Below are 21167 nucleotides of genomic sequence, written 5' to 3'. Positions count from 1 at the left end.
GTACCTTAAACTTAAATTTACTTAAAATAACTAAAGGTAAGGTTACCGTTACGTAAGGTAAACCGTAAACGTAAAAACGTAAAAAGTAAATTAATTAAAGAACATATGTGTGTGTGTGTGTATATATATATATATATATATATATATGTAGATAGATATGAACTGTTTCACAGTTTTAGGAACCCTAAAAGAAGTCCTTCTGGTGGGAGGGCAGTAAGTTTACATACTTTACAACACTAAAATTTGGGGTTTAATTCCTTGTGGTGGACAAAGTAGTTAGTCCAATGTGGCTTTCATCTAGAACTGAACCCTAGAAGAACCTCTACAGAAACGAAGTTACTGTTTGCTTTTATAATTTCCCTCTTCTGAATCTTTAAACATGCTTGATTGTATTCAATGCTGTGCTAACTAGGTTTTTATATTGTTGCAAATACTGATACTATAAATTAGAAAATGATTGATAACTGTTAGTAATATTTTTGTATCTTGATTGCCTATAGACAGTTAATGGTATTGGTAGCAGCAATTGTCTTTAGATGATTATTCTTTCAATGTGTGTAGGTAAAGTTATGTAAAGTAAATTTGTCTTTATAAGCTGTAGACATCTTACCATAATTTATGCAAAATAGACATGAAAACTTGGCATTTAAAGAAAGAGAGCATAGATAAAAAGTCACACTCAGTGTATGATAACTGTATTTATATATTATAAATATATAATATATATTAAAAATAAAGTACTTCATTGGTTTATTAAGATTTATGTTTGAAACTCTCCATAAATAGATTCAGGTGTATATATATATCATTATTTAAAACCAGTGTATTAATAGTTGGGGCACTTAAATGTTTTATTTAGATTTATGAATATCAAATATAACGTGGATATCTGTTACAAATAAAATTAAAATTGTTTTAAAAAAAAAAAAAAAACTTTAGATGGTTCCGAAAGTTATGAATTTTAGTTCTGGAAAACGTTTCTGGAGCTACATTAGGCTAAGCTTATTGCTTTCTGTACAGATAGACCATACATCATATACTTATTTTTTGAATAGACTAGTATTTGAACTACAATACAAGTTATATATTTCAATTCAGTGGCATTCTTTTTCTATTTGACATCTTGAATTTATAATTAGGCCCATTTTTTATAGAAAAACTATTTTATTTTGAAGACAGTCTAATGCCTTATGAACAGAGTATTTGGTGGCCAGTTTGAGCTTCCAGATACTGTAATGGAAAGTTATTTCTATTATTTTCTTACAAGTTTTTTTAGTTGGGTATATTGGTTTTACAATGCCAGGAGAACCAGCTCAACTTCTTTCAAAATAACAGAAATTTTGTAATGGATAGATGTGTATATTTAGTGATATATGAACATACTGAAACACACACATAGAAAATTGAAGCTTTTAATTTGGTTAGAAAATGATTAAAACATTGGTTGGAAATAAAAACGAATTTTAAAAATATGGTTACATAATATTTTGTTGACTTTTCTATTAGTAGTTTAATTTACTCAACATCTTTTAACTTGCTCTATTTATTCATCTCTAAAACCACAGCATTTATTTCCTTTAGGGACGACTTTTTTCTTATTCAGACACTCATCGTCACAGATTGGGACCAAACTATCTTCAAATCCCAGTGAATTGCCCATACCGAGCTCGAACATTCAACTATCAACGAGATGGTCCCCAAACAGTCAACAATAACCAAGGTTTCTCACATGTTATCTACATGAAATTGTACTTTTATATATATTATAATATTTTCTAGTAAAAAAAGAAACTTTTTAGCTTCATCTCATCTTTTAAGTCAATTTAGATAAAAATTTGGGACACAAATTTATATTCATCATTACATTTTCTGTGGTCAGTCATATCTCATTACTTCCTCATTTCATCTTTGTACAAGTTACTGAAATATACAAATTCACATTGTTGCTAAATTTATAACACTTATCAGAAAACTACAGAACTTTATAAGCTCAAAAAACATCTTCATTGTTTGGCTTAATTACTTGTACAACTTTGGTATACTAAATTCTCTTTGGTGCTTCTCGAGTTAAATTAACTACACAATAGCCTGTTTACAAAAAATCTTACCATCAGAGGATACCACAGTGCACAATACCTTAAGTAATCAAGCTTCTTTTACTTAACATTTTATACAGTGTGTTTTGATAAAAATAAACTAAAAACTAAGACAGTTGACATAAAGGCTCTTACCATTATGTGATACAGCAGTTGAATAAATAAAAAAAGTCTTAATTTTATCTCTCACAAACTATTTCTAATCCTGATCTAGCCTATAAATGAAAAAAAGAAACAACCTTGTATAGCATCAAAGGTAGTAGTTTCATGGATGAGTTTTAAATTAAGGTATAAATGGATTCAGTCAAACTGGATTAATGTTACAAGTGGAGTATCTCAGGGCTCAGTCTTAGAATCTTTGCTCTTTTTGATTCACATCAATGAAGGAATGGTCAATAATTACTTAAATTTGCAGATGATATTAAGGTCTTGGGTGTTGCTGGCTACGAGGAAGATGCTGCTGTTTTACAAAAGGATTTATATCATTTTGTGAGTTGGGCAAATAAATGGCAGATGGGTTTTAGTTATAATAAATGCAAAATAATGCATGTGGGTTATCATAATTTTAAATTATATGTATAATTTTGATGGGAATAACCTTAATAGTGTCATGAAAGAAAGGGATCTTAATGTAGTGGTTGATTAGTCTCTTAAACCATCCAAGCAGTGTGCTGTTGCTAGTGGCAGGGCAAATAGATTTGAGATTGTATTTAAAGAAGTATTGAATACAAGTCTAAAGAGGGTATAATTTGATTATATAGGTCATTGGTTAAGCCACATTTGGATGGAGGGGTTGTCATACGAGGAAAGGTTAAGATCTCTGAGTTAGAGGGGAGTTGATTGTGTTTATGCATCATATTTTTTCATATTTAATGACGAGAATGGTAGGAATATGGGATGGAAACAAGTATAAATTTTAGTAGAGTAGGAGTCATCTTCAGCTAAAATTATTTTATTTTTCTAACAGAGTGGTTGGCCTCTGGAATGTTGTAGAGGCAGTAAATTTAAGTGAGTTTAAGACAGAGTTTGATAACTATACGAATGATAAGGGCTGGCTTTGACGTTTTTTTTTAGTTTAGCTTAGAGGATGAGACAGCCTAGATGAGTCAATAGGTGCCTTGTTGTCCCTAAACATCTTTATTTCAAAATACTTAATTTTACTCCCATGCATAATAAAGTGTTAACAGAATGCCAAAACAATTGGTTTAAACCATAAAATGCCCTCCATTCTTCCAGTTTTTCTGCAGGAATTATTTATGGATGAGGCTTTGTCATATCCTTATACCATACACCAAATGATTTTACTGATCTCTACATGTTTGAAATTATTCAACATTTTATTACTTAGTATTACCATGAACTGTAGAAAATGGGTAGTTAAAACAATAATTGGTTTCAACTACTATTTTCCAGAAAGGATTACACATTAGTTTAGAAACTGAACATCTTTTGGAGGATTTTACAGTGGAACTTTTTTTTAATACATTCAATTTTTTTTTCAATCTTTATAGAAGGGGCACCAAATTACTATCCCAACAGCTTCAGTGGACCCCAAGATTACAAGATCTTCAAGGAATGCAAATGTTGGGCTTCTGGAGATGTGGATCGCTTTAACAGTGCTGATGATGATAATTATTCTCAAGTTGGGATTTTCTGGAACAAAGTCAGTATTTACTTAGGAATTAATTATGTACATTATACATTCTGTGTTATGAGAAATTATATAAAGCATGTTTTGTTCTTTTTTTATGTTTCTGACTTCAGTTTTCAGTTACTCCTGTTTTGAATATGACTTTGCAAAGTGTCTGTGGATTCAAATTAGCTTTTGTAATAGGTCCTTAAACCAGATGAGCGGGATCGCTTGGTAAAGAACATTGTTAATCATTTAAAAGATGCACAGGAGTTCATTCAGGAGAGGGCTGTGAAGAATTTTAGCCAGGTTGATCCTGAGTGTGGACGGAGGATAAAAGAAGGCCTTGATGCTATTAAACAAGTAGGTACAACCAGTAAAAGAAAAAAATACACAATTAAGGAATATTTGGAAGAGCCAGAACAGTAAAGCAATAGTTACTTTAAACTATTTTGAAATGTGTTTCATAGCAAATGTTCTTTAACAAAAAAATCCTGGTATAAAGTTTTAAAGCTTCAAGATTTTTTAATAAATTCTTAAAATAACCTGTTCAAGCATAAAGTAGGTCCTTTCTAAATTTAACTTAATGAGCAGAAAGAAAACTTGAAATTTCAATGATCTGTTGTTTTCCTTAAATATGGAATAGGAACTATCACATTTGTTTATGTGTATCAAAACAATTGGTATTTACATATAAAGGATTTAAGTTTAAGAAAAACTATTAGACAGTCAAATCACGTTTTTCTTTTACAGGCAACTCGTGTGGGATTATTTGGCCGCTTATAAATTTGCACAGTCTTACTGACTTTGCCATCATTTACATAAAGAATATGATTTTTTCTACTGAACTTACAGTTTATGGATCAGAATTGTATTAAGCTTAATATATTAATAGTACAGCTAAAAAATAAGCAGCACAAAGGTTTGCCTATAGCTAATGTTAAAAGATAAGGGATCTTTAATAGTTATTTACAAAATACAAAACTTGGAATTACAGTTTTTGTGAATTTATTATCCACTTAAATAATAAAATGAGGTATATAAAGATTTATGTACACCTGGAAATACTAAAAATTTATTTCAAGTACAAATATTGACATTTTATAAGTGTATTTCTGATTTCTACACTAAATAATCCCTAACTACTTTGTATATTAAAAATGGTATAAATAAAATATACATCATACATTCTTTGTTTGTAAATCTTTATTTGGATCTCTTAAAATAGAACACTGTTTAATGAATAAACAAAATTAATTGTACAGAAAAAAACTACTTTGCACTGAGTTTAACCAATCGTTTGATACGTCTCAATAGTGCTTCAACGAAACTGACGTGTGTTCTTCCCCTTATGAAATTCTGAAAGAGAAAGCAGCTAGTGAGTTAACCAGTAAAAGTGCAGAAGTAAAACTAATTTCTCACTGCAAATACACACCAGTCTCTCTCTCATAGTAAAAATCATATTAAATACCTACTATATCCTGTGGATGTTTTTAACAGTTGCTCAATTCACTTGTTTCTGATCCTTTGTTGTAAATACCTAACATTCTTTCACAGTAAAAATCATCTTAAGTAATAACCATCAGATGTACCTGCTTTATCCTACGGCTGTTTTTAACAATTTCTCAGTCCACAAAGTTCTAATCACTTGTTTTTACATACCTGTTCTACACTGTGAAGTTTCTTAAATAATGTATCATCCAGCACATTTTGAACATCTTTTTTGAGAATTTCTAGGTCAGAGGAGCTAATCCTCAGTTCCGCAGGTGTACTATTTAATCCAGGGGACTCACTACCATGTGTTTGAGAGTCTATATTGGTTTGTTCTGTAAAGATAACAACTAAAAATAGTAAAAAAAAAAATACTTAAAATATTACTTATTATATTAGTAAAATTCAAAATAACTCTTAAGTGTTCATGTAACTTGTATCTAGTTAGAGATATGTTAACAAAGAACAACAACCTTGCAAGCGACGTAAGGGTGTCCTTCCAATGAAACCAGGCTTTTCTTGTTCATCTCCTACACAGTGGAGTAGAAAATATTCTAGATGGCGCCACAAAAGGAACAGTGCACTCTCTATGATAACTGATATTAGGGTTAATTCTAAACAATTCACAATACGAATCAAAAAAGTATGTTGCAAGACAGCTGAAAACCTAATTTCAGCAATAGCCTATAAATTCTTATTTACACTTAATTCAATTTAAAATGCATTGCATAACCAACTAAAACTACTCATGATTGGTAATAATGGTGTTTGGATGAATATATAATTGTTGAGTTACAAATTAGTGACAACTCTGTATATCATTAAGCATGATAAAATATCGCTATACCTTTCCCTTCACTATTACTATATGTCAGCTGAAACTATGATGCAGTAGTAACTAAACTAATTTAGATAATGATCAGACAATCCCATAGTTCACAAAAGGTTTGGTAATAAAATGAACTAAAACTGTTCAATCCTTTGTTTCAGTAACAACTCAATAAAATAAACATAACCTAAGGTTAAAATATTTATAAGAATTGAATGTCCATACTTTTCTACAAAGACTAAGTTGTTGTTTTTTTTACAATGATGCAGGTATGAATATTAAAACTTTTACTTCTATGAAATTATTATGATTACACATTTATAGTGATTATTTGTTGAAGAACAAGTTGTACAGTATACATGCCTGTATTTCTTCCATGGCTTTTTGTGATAGTTTTACAATACTACATGTTTGTGTCAGTAGTAACTGTATAGGAATGCTGCTTTGTAAAAATGAACTGGTTTTTAAATGAGGGATAATAGTCTGCATAAAGACAAAAAAGAAATTATCCAATCACACCTTCTGTATTAATTTATTACTCCAAAGTAAAATAACTTATGAGTTAAAATAAATGGAGTTTTGTCACTACAACAAGCATATATTCTATATTTAATTCAACAAGTCTTCAAAAAATAATAGCAGAAGCTGCATTTAATACCTACAACAGTCATTTGATGTGTATAAGAATATGCTTCTTTCCACAACTAACCCTGCATAATAAAACTTTGTTGACTTCATATTAAAAGTTTAAAACCTATTTAACAATGCTAGTGTTTAAAACAGTCTGATTTAATTATTTCTAGACATGAGGTGTATATGTATGGTTAAAATCAATGTATGCAATACTAAGTGTATTGTATCACCCTGAACACAATTTGTTTTGGCTAGTTAGTTTTCATGTTTTGTCTGTTCTGACTATACATTCTTCCCTGTAATTTATTTAAAATGATACTGTACATTGTGTTTTATGGTATAAAAACACTAGATTCTATTATGGTAGATGTAAAAAGAGAAAATCTATAGGGAACAAGGTATTATATACAAAAACAAACCTAATGGTGTAACTAAACCCTTGATAACACACATACCACCCTGTAAAGGTAAATCTACTACGTTTCAATAGTTTTTTCATACTTGCAAATACTTAACAGCCAAATACATTTTGGTGCTGATTTAATACTAATAAAGAAAATTTCTAAAAAGTCCAAAAATTTTATTTAAAATTCTGCAAAGAAAGTATAGAATCGACAGAATAATGTTTGTATGAATTTTCATTATAAAATAACTTCTGAAATAACATAATGATCAATGTAATACAATGAGAAGTATATAAACATACAGAGGATTGACTGTATTATACAAACATTTTGAATATGCAAATCCACAAGTCAAGTAGTGGAATGGTATATATCGGAACTACATTTTGATATCGCTTTTGTCAGTAGTGCAATGCTACCAAGTATAGATTGCTCTTGGGAAGATTATATAACAGTCCCCCCCCACTGCAAAATTTTCATAGACTCAGACCATACAGTTCTGATGAGATCAGGCATTTAGAATTTCCAACATGGGGATATCCCTTGTACTAATGTCACTGGAAAACAAAGATATATGGATCAGCTTGGGGACCTAAAACCATCCACAATTAGACCTGCAATAAGTCATACCCCCAGTTGTGATTTGCAAAGTATGGAATTTAGCAAGAGGTGAGAATCAATGAACACAAATGTCAGTAGCCGAAAGGGTAAGGGTACACCATGATAAAGCTTTCAGTCATACTTCCCATTCAACCACTGCATATCTCAAGCAGCTAAAGAATGATACCAGAAGCAATGCCTATGGATTTCTCTGATTGGACTGTTAAAAATGAGCTGGGTGTGCTTTGGACATAAAAGACCAAAAATATATGCATGGTAGTTAGATACAGCATGACTGGACATGGCTGATGAGGCTCCAAAATTATTGTAATATAATGCACTCAACCTCTGTGTATTACTTTGAGGGGATTCATGTACTTATGTAATCAGATTGATTCATAATTTTTTAAAATAGTTCAAAGATGAACATGCAAAGAGTGTAAAACAAAAATGTATAAATACTACATAATTCATTATAAAGGATACAACAATCTAAGTCAACTTCCTGTTTTCTACTTGAACTCAGTTTTAGAAGGTGCTGTCTAACTAGATCCCGCTGCTGCTGTCTTGAGGAACTTTCTAGTTTTACTCCTTCAGGAAGAAGCTGTTGAATAGATAAGGAGATCACATGATTCCTTTTGATTCAGTCCTAACCACAAGATTATGAAAATTCCATAACTAGAAATTCAAACCTAAAATCATAGAAGCTTTGCAGACTAAAGAAAAGAAAATATATAAGTTTTATAATTTTGATGTTTCACTGCAGGTGTTTTTAACATAATTCTCATATTTAAAGCCCATTTCAGATTTAAATTTCAAACCAGAGGTATTACAAATTTCATAATTAAAACTGATATACTAATATTTATGTAGTACTATTAAATACTTTATGTTTAGGAAAAACATTGTAAAAGTTATAATTCACTGTTACTATTACAGTTTATTATATATTTTTACTTATTACAAAAATTTTATTTCAAGGATTTTCCCAGAAACCCTTAATTTAACTAATAGGAGAAGGAATGCTAGCTCTAACATAATTTTTCCCAGACTGTAAAATAAAACTATTGAAATGTATCCAATTTTGCATATATTTTCCTTTACATGGCAATGATTAAAGCCACATAATGGTAGAGTACTGACCTTTTCCATATATATTTTTTCTACTTGCAAAGAGCTCTATGAATATACTAATAAAACCTCTATACCTCTGCAAGTTCTTCTGAACTCAAAGCTTCAATTCCTTCTTGTTGAGCTAAAAGACTCTTGTGACTGCTGGCAGCCTTATGAAGTTGTGAACAACTCTGCTGAAGTAGGTTGATCAACCATCCCAGTCCTGGTGGACGACCAGCTGCCAAGTGAACTCCTCCAGAGCCTTTAAGTTATTAACATTTCTTTAAAACAAAATACTCAATAAACAAAGAGTAAATTTTCACTACCAGAGAACATACTGAAGGTTTACGCCCATCTTTTGGAACTGCCTTGAAACAAAATTACATCCTTCTACGTCTGCATACAAACACATTTTCATCTGTGTCCATAAAATAATCATTCTTCTCACATACATCTTTGTTCTTTCCTTTCCGTGTCTACAACTATTACACCTACCTGTGTCTATAAGTATACAGTCTCACTTGTATCTAAACATCATTGCAACCTGTTTCCACAACCCATTGTCTTTAGGCAAATATTTTGCTTTTATACTGTAAACACACATACACACTCTCCAATTATTCCTAAACTTTAAAATTACAAATTCATCAAAGTTATAAAAAAAATTCACTGTTTATAAATACAATCCTCAAAAAATAAACTTTAGGTTCTATAAAATGAATGTCATCAAACACTTTAGTATTGTATAAAAAATACAGTAACATTACATTTAAAATACCTTGCTTAAAAGGATGAGAACAGAAATGAAACTTTTGGCTGATCCCAGGGCGGCATAGGTCCATTTGAAGCCAGAGGGGTCTAACTAAGTGCTCTCTAGTACATTATAAGCCATTTTTATGTGGGGGGAGGGAAATAAACCTTCACATTATTTTATACTGCTAGGATAATCAGTAAACATGGTCAATAAGCACTTTAACTCATGCTTCAATGATCAAAATTACAGACCAGTTAATACACAAATTGGCCATTTCATGAAATACTGAGATAATACTTGTACAAATCAACTGACATTAGACCAATTAATCACTTATAAATTTCAGTCTTTTAGAATGCTTGAGCCCCTGCTAATCCTATCCTATCGACACATGCTGGAATTTGTATATATTTAATTATTTCTAGTAGATATTGGTTAGTAAAGGGACATAGTAATGTCTTTTTTTATTTTATGAAGTGTGCTGATCTCTGACTTGCATTTAACTACAAAGATGTCTTATTATGTCATAATATTTAACTGAAATAAAACACTTTTTGGATTTTCTAATAGCAAACATTTTGTCTAAACAATATATGTAAAAAAATAATTGCTAAAAATTTAGTACAATACTTTATGAGATCAACAAATTATTTATTGTAATGTACTAGCTTCTTTTGATCAATGCAAAATAACTTTATAAGACTAAAAATAATTTCAGAATTTGTAGCATTTAATACATTTGTAATAAAAAGTGTTTAGTTATTGAAGACAATTTTGAGAATTTTGTTGTATACCTGCACCCCCTCAACCTTCACCAAATCATGCCTATTTTTGCCCAATTTAGGCTCCATCTATTAAATGATTTAAAACACAAAAATAATACCAGATTAGAGAAAAATGTCTATTTTATGTAATTCTAAACAAAAAGACAAAGAGCTCACACCATTAATTTAAATGGCTAAAGATTTAAAGCCAATATCTATGCTGATCTTTTTTTATTATCCATCATTGCACTTTAAAAAATAGATGCATTTCTAAGATGTTTGGATATTTTGAACTTAAAAGTTATTTTGCATCAATCAGCCACTTAAAAGGAACCTCACATATCGATTTTGATTTAACCTAAGCAAAAAATGCAATCTTGGAATATGTCTTCTAGTATTAGTGTTTTGTCTCCAGTCCCAGCACCTTCAATATTGTTTTCAATGCATTTGAACAGAGTAGGTGGACAGCCAATTTGACAATAGAAATCCACTAAATTATAGCCAATTCTCACCCTGTATTTATTAACTACAGTGAATCACTAAATAATAATGTTTCTTACCAAAATTTCCACCAGTACCTGGTGTATAGTAAGTTTCTCTAGTTGTGGCATCACTCAAGGTTGGGGCAAGTATTATTCGACAGGATTTGGCATCACGGCCTTTAGAAATAAAAAGCAAAAAAAAACTACACTTCAGAATATCACAAACAAATATTACCTAAAACAAGTCATAGATTTAACACCTTACTAACTGAAAATTAATGAACAAAATTATTTTCAGAGCTATACCATTTTAGGTTAGCATACATTGATATTTATTATTTTACTGAGTCTATAAAAATTGTCATTAAAAAATTCCACTAACTGAAGTACTAATGGAAACATTCATACAAGTAATGACCTCATACTTAGACAAGTAAATTAGCTCAGTAAACCTAAAAGGAACTTAGGTTATACATGGGGACATGTTATAAACTAGTCACTCTTAAGTAAGTCAGAAAGTAAAAATCTGAAGTCTGAGAAAATGATTCAAAGAATATATATAACTTGTTACAGGAGAGTTGATGTTTACGTAAGTATGGTAAAGGTATAACAAATATACACTGTAACAGAACATAATAAATTATCACCTGATCGTGACACAAGGGTGCAACATGAAGAGATGATGTTGGCAGCAACTTGCATAGACAAGACCCTCACACGAGCTTCTGTGTCTTCGTTGATTTTTTGGCTTTTTTGATATACACTAAATGAAACATTTTGTCGTGCAGGTGTTGTGTTGATTAGATTTGGTAGCATAGCCAAGAGTTGGTAACGAAGTAAACTCAACTGACCCCGACGTTCCAGAAGGGAGGTATCAGCCAAAAGAGAGTCATCCCACCTCTCTAAAAACAATAAAGAGTAATGTAATCACTATACAAGTGACAAGTTTACAAAAAATCCTAGGGACCATTCCTTTTTGTTACAACAGATAAAATAAGAAAACAAACATATGAAAATAAGATAAATTAACAAAACTAAGTAATCATTCAAAACTTAGATTACTAATTCAAGCCTGAAACATAATACCAAAACTTAAGTAACATTTTTTAAATACAGAGGAATGTTTATGATCTGTAATAAAGACACAAAGATGTACATCTATGCCTTATAGCCCCTTTTTTCCACACCAATATCATTCTATGTGATATAGAGCAATTTCTGATACTACAGGCTTTTTATTCAGTACCCCAAGGTCAATGTTGTCCTCCCTCTCTTAAAAGCTTTCTAAAGTCCAACAATTTTGGGGACACTGTGGAAGTATATCTAGTATGTACATATGAGTATGTGTATATATATAATAAAAAAACACACACATATATAAAGAATAACCCTACAGCTATTAAATGAAAATACAAAAGCAATTCAGAACTGTGGAAACTGACAGAAGAGTAAAGCGATTTTGTACTTTTACACATCAAAAAACAAACAATATTTTGAGCCAATAAAGTACGTAGTTTAGGTAATGACTAAAAGGACTGTGTTAGAAACAAAGCATGAAAATAAAACAAATAACACTCTCACTGTAGGCTCGGTCGAATTGGCCAAGTTTGTGACCCCAAACAAAAGAGTCATTTGTAGAAAAAAAAATTAGAATTTTTTATAATGTATTTTCACTAAACAATTTCTTTATGAATATATATAATCAAAGTGTTGGCTGCTTTGAATGCAAAGTGATTTTCATGTTAAATCTAAAAATACTTTTCTTCATCTGAAAAATTTCAAGTTTCATTTGTGTTATCTCTAAAACCTCCTAATAAATCTACATTACCCTCTTTTTCTCTCTAGAATGACTTCAAATTGTAACCTGAAACTACATTTGTTTATCCTAAATAGCTTTACACTAGTAACAGTATACATCTGTTTATACTTAATTATATTATTTTTTGTACTTTGAACCATCTCTAACTACTAGTCCAGCTACACAAGTTGTAAATCACTTAGCACATGTGCAGCTCACGTTACCATATCAAATTACATATGCATGAGCTGTTGCAAGCATACTTCACAAAGAATTATTAATATTATTATTTTATTTTTCATTATCTTAACTAATCTAACCTAATAAGTTTCTAATTTTTACATCTTAATTACTTTTATAATAATAAATTAAGTATACACATGAAAAACAAGAAATATAGTACTTACCTGATTCTCATTTTTTTACTGTTGATTATTGATGAAACTTAAGCCTACTTTTGTATACTAATGGTACTATTAAACTAAAGAACAAAATTAATAACATGCACAAAACAAATAATACCTTATAACCATCATATTTTTTCTGGCATTCTAAATATACGATAAGAGCCATTAAAAATTCAGCTAAACTTATTGATGCGATTGCTGTGAGAAAAGTATCGAACTGAAGGTGTAATAGACAATTATCTGTACAGAAAACAAAGTAATAAAATATATTATTTAATAGGTTTAAAAAATTGGCTTCTATTGGTTAAAAATAATATAGTATAAAATGTCAGTGAGAGTTATTGCCAATTTGTGAAAGAGAGGATGTGATAGGTGAGCATGGCAAGTGGGTCTGATTTTCTAGTTTACGACTCTGTAAACAAATAAGATTGAAGGCTATAAAAATTTGACTTTGCTTGAGTAATATCTGTATTATAATGAGTAAGTTATGTTAAATTCTGTATTTTTTGGAGGAGTGGTAAAGAAGTTAGAGATGGAAAACCTATACAGCAAATGCCACAATTCTCACATTGAGGAAGATTTAGGATATTTTAAAATATTCTATTATAAAATTAAGAACTTAAACTTACATAATATTAAAACTTGATTTAGTAACTAATTTTTTGTGCCAAATTTATTCGTATGCAATTATCAGTTATGAAAAAAGGAGTTTAATTAAATTTTGAATGTAACTCTTTTAAAAGGTCATGGCATGTGCACTTTGACCTGCCCAAAGTAAGAGGGTTAAAATGCCCAAATTATTTCAAAGTTTTCAGTACAAAATCACTGGGATAAAACTTGTAAAAGAAAAAGGTTTTAGACTGAGTTTTATGAATTAATATATGATAATAGATGAAGATTGTTTCTAGCATAAGGGGGTAGAGGGTGATCAGTTAATCATCTATCATCCACTTTTAATAGAAGTTACCATTTTTAAGAATTTTTCCAAAGCTTCAGCAAGGCCTTGGTTTAAGAAAATTCTAAATATAATACAATATTAAATCCACATGGTATGTAACTGTATCTATATTTAGTGAATGACCCATGTTGCATGTTCAATGGTTTGTTTGTTTTGAGTATTTGTATCAAGCTACTCAACGGCTTTCTGCACTAATGTTTTTAATTTTGAACTAGTAGACTAGAAGGAAGGCAAAGAGTCAACAACACCCACCACCAACTCTTGGGCAACTCTTCTCTGACTGAATAATGGGATCTGACTATCACTCTTACAATGCACTCACAACCCTAAAGCATAAAACATGACTTTTTATTTCCTTGTAGCAAAAAAATGTTAACATGGACCTGTAGATTCTTAGTCTGGCATGCTAACTACTGGTCTACACTTGACTTCTGTTCAATGGCCTCTGAACACTTTCAGTAAGGTTTCTATAAATACGTGTAACCATATATACTCAAGATTAATAGAATGTTGTTTTATGTATGTGCAATATCTTTCAGCATAGATACATGTAAAAGTTACCCTACCTGAGTAAAATGTACTACATATTGGTTTAATGAATTATTTTGTATAAAATATGGGCAAAATTCAGCTTTACCTTACGAACTTTCTGTGAATATGTATATAAACAGAGTGGCAGATGTATGGTATTCATCTTAACTTAATGGAATGCTTTTTTACTGCAGCTAAATATTCACTCAAGCCTACTGGAATACCTTGTCTTTACATATAACATTTAACTTAGCTTTTGGTGACATTATGTAGCATGTAAAATTTAATTAAGCCTCATAAAGCTATAAATTAATAAGTATTTTTTTGATAAACCATTTCATGGGTTATACCTTCAAAAGAAACTATATTAATAAAATGGATATGAAACACTATTATGTCTAATAAGAATCACAACAAATAAAAAAACACAGCAAAATTAATTCTGTGTCAATAGGAACTATATGACAATAAAAAAAAGTTTTTATTTTTGAGCTAATAATTTTAATCAATGTGTTATTTAAAATTACCATCCAGTGGTGCTCTTGAGAGGAGTGCAGTGACAAGAGATAAGTGCTCCAACATTTCTATGGAAAGTGTTGAACGACGCTGGCGAAGAATAGTTGAAAATAACTCCATATGAGCAGCTACAAAATTTAACATCTGAGAGAAAACAAAGGAAAAACACTTAATCACATGAAGCACTTGTGAACTGTTCTTAACAATGTTATGTAACTTTAATTCAAAAATAAATACTAGATGGCTCTGAGGAACAAAAATCTTCAGACATCTAAAATGTATTCAGTGCACCCAAACAGCAAAAAAACATTTTCTGGTATGATAAATACAACTGATATTTAGCTTGATATGAACAAAATTATTTTTTAAAGGTTTTTTTATAGGATCTATGCTATGATCTGTTTAAACAACAAAAAACAAACTTATATCAATAATTCTTTATCACACTCAAAGATTTCTTGATACTTAGAGGCATATTTTTAGATCAATGATTGTATGGTCTCTTTCATGAAAGAAATTACATAAAAAAAATTTGTTGTAAGCAAAAAAGGTCTTCAATAACTCAGATATTCCCTATTATTCACACACAAAAAAACATTTCCAGAGCACCTGGTGGATGGCTTCTTTATGGAACAATCCCAGAGATGTAAGGACAACCAGTATCACCTTCAAAGCAGGCATCAAAACTTGTTGGTAACATTTGGCAGTGTTTGGCATCATCCAGTCTTCTCTTTCTTCTAAACTTCCAATTTGCATACTATCAAAGTAATGAAAATATATATATATGTACAGTGTTTACTGAGGTTTTTAAAAAAATGCTACTTATAGTATACCATTCAACCAAATATCAAAGCAATAGATTCATGGTAGTTTTCAGACATCAAAATCAATTATATTTACCCCAGTGCAATTTTCAGTTGCAAGCAGGCCTCTATATTTTGTTATTTATTGTGAAAGTACTTGAGACTATTCAGCTTTATACAAATGTATAAACAAACTGAAAAAAAAAGAAAATACAAAATTTGTGTGTACACACACACGAAAACGACACCAAGCAAGCATACATACCTAAAGCTAAATAAAACTTCCACAAGCTTCATTGGGTGATAATGTTCATCACTGACTTAGCTGAGCTGAAAGACACCTGATATTCCCTGAAAGTGCAGTTCTCAGCTGGTCCTGTTATTGGCTTTACTATCTAACGTGAGCTAATATTAGTTTTTTTATACTACAACTTACATTATTCTTATTCAAAAAATTCAGTATTTAATGCACAAACACACTTCTAAAAACTATTTCATTCAGACTGGTTTGGTTTGAATTTTGTGCAAAGCTACACGAGGGCTATCTGCGCTAGCCACCCCTAATTTAGCAATGTAAAACTAGAGGGAAGGCAGCTATTCATCACCACCAACTCTTGGGCTACTCTTTTACGAACGAATAGTGGGATTGGCCGTCACATTATAACACCCCAACGGCTGAAAGGGCGAGCATGTTTGGTGTGATGGGGATTCAAACCCGCAACCCTCAGATTGCAAGGCGAGCACCCTAACCACCTGGCCATGCCAGGCCGCATTCAGACTGATAATACTTACACAGCTATTCTACTTCACCCTCAATTTACTCTTCAATCTACTTAATTTATGGCCTCAAATTTTACTTTTTTAACAAACTTAATAGTAAAACTTATGGAATAATTTAAAGCTCTAATTTTTCATATCTAGATTTCCTAAGCAGTATTACAGATTATTCCTCAAAAACAAAAATCTTTCAAAGAACTGAAGTAATTAACATTATACTATTATGAAACCACAGACCTATATATGAATTGAATGTATGAACACACCTGTTATCTTCCTGTGGCCATAAATCCAGTGAACCACACTCTGCCAATCGTCCAAAAATTCCACTTTGTAAAAGAGCAATGGCCCCAGCAGAAGACCCACCAATTCTTGCTAACAATGACTGTAAGGATACTGAACTTTAACATTATACAATAATATATCGGAGAAAAATATTCTATACAAAATCTCCTTGAAATTTATTATAAGTCAAAACAATAAAAACCAGCATTTAAGATCCAAAAACAAGGACCTGGTTTATAAAATAAAATATTTATTTCACATTGTAAGCACACACTTCTGACAATTAGAAAATAAAAACTGTAGAGAATTTATCTTATTTAGAAATAGGACATTGCATGTCACAGATTCATGACACAACTGATATTAATTTCCAAATGAACTTTCTACCCGAACATAAGATCAGACTGAAAAAAATCTGTAACAAAGTAACATAAAAGCACCACTGTCTACAGGTAGGGATGAAGAAGGATAGAAAATGGGATATTTTTAATGGAACCTAGAGAATTCTAACAAAATATTTTGATATTCAAATAGAATTAATATTAACATTACCAATTCTATAGTGTGTACTTCCTGTGCTGCCTGGACATTTCTAATGTGCTTCTTTGTTGTGGCAAGGCTGTTCAATGCACAGGTGCCTTTCTCTGCTTACCTTAAAGTACAATTGCTACAAAATTGCAGAGTTTCAATGCTAACATTTTAATTACCTGAAAATGTATTTCAGATAGATACCTATATCTCTGTAGCACTAAGAGCTATCGCCTTATGTGGAATTCTCTGCACATGCTATAATCCTTGAACAAACTACTACCCCTATATGTGTCTACAAGTACTACACCAGCCTATGATATAATTGTCATAATGCTGTAGCCCTCCACCAATAGAAGCGCAACACCACTTCCATACATGGCAATCCTCTTGAGCACAATCACAGGATCGTTCTTGATGAGGCAAAGGATATGTATTGGAGGAAGGGTGGGAAGGTGGTGTAGAGATGTATCTATCTGAAGTACATTTTCAGGTAAGGAAAATATTAAATTCAGAAATACTAACTACCTTTCTGCATTATTAAGAGCTAGAATCCCACACTGAAAATAGGGCCAGTGTTGATCAATTACAAAGATGAACTCCTTCCTGAAAAAGTGACAGAGCAGCATTTGGTGAGATAATGCATCCTTCTCAAGTAATACTCTTTGCCCAATTTGTTATCTAATCACTGACATTACAAACAGATTTACAGTGAAGGATAATGAGTAAATTTGGTGCCAGTGTTAACAAGTTCCAAAGGTAAGCAAAATATTAGTGTAGTGTAGCTAGAGCTCTAAGATGTTCCATCTTAGTGATATATTTACATGAGATATTACAATGACACGTGGAGGGAGAGGGAACTCTCATGTGCATACCAAGGTAAATCCTAGTCCCATCCAGCTGGAATTGCTTGGGAGATAATGTAATGGGGTGTCCTGTACTACACTTCCAGGGAACACCCCAGCACTCCATCTCAAACAAGAGGTGGGCTCAACCAGAGGGAAGGTACCATTCACAGAAGAAACTCTCCATACTGACCTCCTCAGTGACTTGGGAATGGGGAAGAAAGGGTTCTCCAATGCTCCACTAGAAGAAGAGGGGAGAAAACACCAGAGAATATGTGTAAACCCCTGTCATCAGGTCCAATCATCTGGAATTGGGTCCCCACTAAGAGAAAATGCAATGGGTCACTATGACTAGAGACAGCAGGCAAGAACTTGGTGTTAAGGCAGGGCTATACATGGTGCTGCCAATTTTTTTTTGTTTTTGTAAAAAGTGCAGAAACAGCCATGTTAGTTGTACAGATATATATTACCAAAGCAGTCTTGCAGAAAATCCCATCTCAACAGTGGTCATTGAGTAGGAGCAGATGGATTTAACACTTTCCATTCTCCTTCACTACTGCAGATTTTAGGTAAGCATTCCCTGTGAGGCAATGGTGCCCACTTGGTTCTAAACATAAGGAACTTAGGGTGTAGTTCCTCATGTAACACTTGATCTGGTGAGCCTTGCCTCCTCCTGCTCATTTTTTTTTGCTTTGTTTTAATTGAGGAACTTGTAATTTTTTGGAATATGTATAAAAATCATGGTAAACATATGAAGGTGCATTGAAACATATGAATGACATGGAGATGACTGAAAAATACAAGAGCCCAAACTTACTACACTAGAATATCTGGGAAGGCTGGAAATGGCAACTGGAGGGAGATGAACAAACCAGAGGCATTTGAAACTGCTCAATGATGCAAATAATGTGAGATGAATATGTTAATTGTAGTCCACATATCAGTTTTTAAGATCTACTAAAAAGGCCAGTGATGAAAAGAGGCAAAAGAGACTGTTATAAGCTAAATCTGGTGGAAGAAGACACAAAAGAGTGTACAGACAGACTCAATAACTGGAAAACTGCAACAGAAGAAGATGGCTAGCCCAATAAGCTGCAGTCATATCTAAAAAGTTGATATGCAGAGAACATTCTCAGATAGTAGTAGTGTTGAGAACTGCCCCAACCAGAAAGATAAGTCAGGCTGAGGGAGAAGAGTGGTATACCCTTAGTTGTGTTGAAGTGATTAAGCCATCATGAGAGAGGGATGAAGAGACAGAATGGCAGATAAGAGATTGCATGATGTATTCCAATGATCTACTGAAAGCCCAATGAAGGAGATGCATGTGTGTGTGTATGACTGAGATGAAACAGGACTCCTAGGGAAGCAAGAGTACCCAAATGTGAGAGAGAAGTGTCTTGGATACCAAAATCTCCACGGTGTGAATAAGCAAGGAAGATGGTTGAGCCAACCCTGTGCAGGAGGTGAGGGAAAACCCCCATGCGGACAGGAAACTGAGTGGAAGTCCAAACAGACTTGGAAAGCTAGACCAGCAAGCCCAGGAAAGAGTTCTCTCCAAGAAGAGTGGCAGTAGTGACTGTAAACTACTGTTGATATGGGGCAAGAGAAGCCAGGCAACCATAATAACAGAAGTGAAGGAAGGCATTTGAAACAACTATCTTGGTTAAACACAATCCAGGAGAGAGGATCCAATGCAGACTGAGAAAGTTGTCCAACCAGAATCAAGGAACAAAAAAAAGGATTTAGAGATGACAAGTCAATGACAAAGCACCAAATCCTTGGCTGCGAGTGGAAGACAGGAATAAAAGCCCTGAGTGGGGTGAGAGACAGACTCTATAGCACCTGCAGCCAATGAAGAGGACACCATTTTCTGAAGATGAAGAAGCAACGGATCAGTAAAAAGAGGATAGGAAAAAGCATGACAAGAAGAAAGAGATGGAGTATGAAAGTTGAGAAAGAACATGCAGAATCCTGGGTTGCTGGAGAAGGAAGAAGACAGGAGGGTAAAGTTGGAGAGGTGGAAAACAGCAGGACCAGAGTCCAGGATAAGTTCCAAAGAAGAATAAAATCAAGAGATATGAAGCTAGCCATGCAGGAGGGAAGAAGATAAACAGAAGCAAGAGAATGAAAACAGGAAAGGGTCAGCCCAACAGGACTCCCAAGGATAAGTAGCAGAGGACAAGTGAGTTAGCAATGTAAGGAAATTATACAAAATTACAAGCAAACAGCCAACTGTGAAGATTACAAAAGCAAAGAAACCAGGGCAAAGTAGAGACAGGAGAAGAAGGAATGGAAACCACAGGTGTCTCCACCTAAACTATTTGGATCGTAAAGAAGAGTCTCAGGGAAGAGGTAAAGGGCAGACATCGAATAGAGGAGTAGGGTAAAAATAGACAAAAATGAACAAACTACTAAAAGCAAAACACAAAGAAGGAAAAAGAGGAGTACCCTAAGCAGAAAGAAAGGACACAAGAGATTGGAGACCAAGAAATATAAAAGAGCCAAGACCTGAGGCCAAAGCAAAGGAGTCACAAAAGACAAGTAGCAGGACAAAAAAAGATGTGGGTTTGTTTGTTTGAAGTTAAGCACAAAGCTACACAATGGGCTATCTGTGCTCTGCCCACCATGGGTATCGAAATCCGGTTTCTAGCATTGTAAGTCCGCAAACATAGCACTATGCCACTGGGGGGGGGCAAGAAAGATGTGAGACAACATGGAGTTGGGACATAAGAAGCACACAAAGCAAAAGCTACTAAAAACAATATGATGTACAGGTAAAAAGACAAAATACTGCATATCTCAATCATGAGCCTAGCAAACAGAAAAGGAGGAAGTACTTGTTCCTGACCAGAGTGAAAAGCTAGAAACAAAGGTCAGTGTTGGAAAAGCTAGCCAAAATTATCCACAAGTGAGGCAGGCTCCA

General features: G+C 32.5%; 2 protein-coding genes across 3 annotated transcripts in view; one reads left to right on the top strand and one right to left on the bottom strand.

Moving 5' to 3' along the window:
- LOC106466397 (catalase-like) overlaps positions 1 to 4830 on the top strand; it is a 16746-nt gene extending 11916 nt beyond the window's left edge. For both annotated transcript variants that reach the window (XM_022394819.1, XM_013926685.2), the window contains exons 8-11: positions 1582 to 1720; positions 3608 to 3759; positions 3931 to 4089; positions 4480 to 4830. In XM_022394819.1, the coding sequence (XP_022250527.1) occupies positions 1582 to 1720; positions 3608 to 3759; positions 3931 to 4089; positions 4480 to 4512 (483 nt within the window). In that variant the 3' untranslated portion in view covers positions 4513 to 4830. The remainder of the gene's footprint in view (positions 1 to 1581; positions 1721 to 3607; positions 3760 to 3930; positions 4090 to 4479) is intronic.
- Positions 4831 to 4914: 84 nt separating this feature from the next.
- LOC106466406 (nuclear pore complex protein Nup205-like) overlaps positions 4915 to 21167 on the bottom strand; it is an 86295-nt gene continuing 70042 nt past the window's right edge. Inside the window, 10 exon segments of the mRNA XM_013926697.2 lie at positions 4915 to 5085; positions 5389 to 5552; positions 5691 to 5813; positions 8170 to 8287; positions 8892 to 9058; positions 10875 to 10973; positions 11444 to 11698; positions 15018 to 15150; positions 15616 to 15763; positions 16853 to 16971. Of these exon segments, the coding sequence (XP_013782151.1) occupies positions 4999 to 5085; positions 5389 to 5552; positions 5691 to 5813; positions 8170 to 8287; positions 8892 to 9058; positions 10875 to 10973; positions 11444 to 11698; positions 15018 to 15150; positions 15616 to 15763; positions 16853 to 16971 (1413 nt within the window). The 3' untranslated portion in view covers positions 4915 to 4998.

Source organism: Limulus polyphemus, unplaced genomic scaffold (assembly GCF_000517525.1).
Source record: "Limulus polyphemus unplaced genomic scaffold, Limulus_polyphemus-2.1.2 Scaffold73, whole genome shotgun sequence".
NCBI classification, from domain to species: domain Eukaryota; kingdom Metazoa; phylum Arthropoda; class Merostomata; order Xiphosura; family Limulidae; genus Limulus; species Limulus polyphemus.
This window is presented reverse-complemented; position numbering and strand designations above follow the sequence as displayed.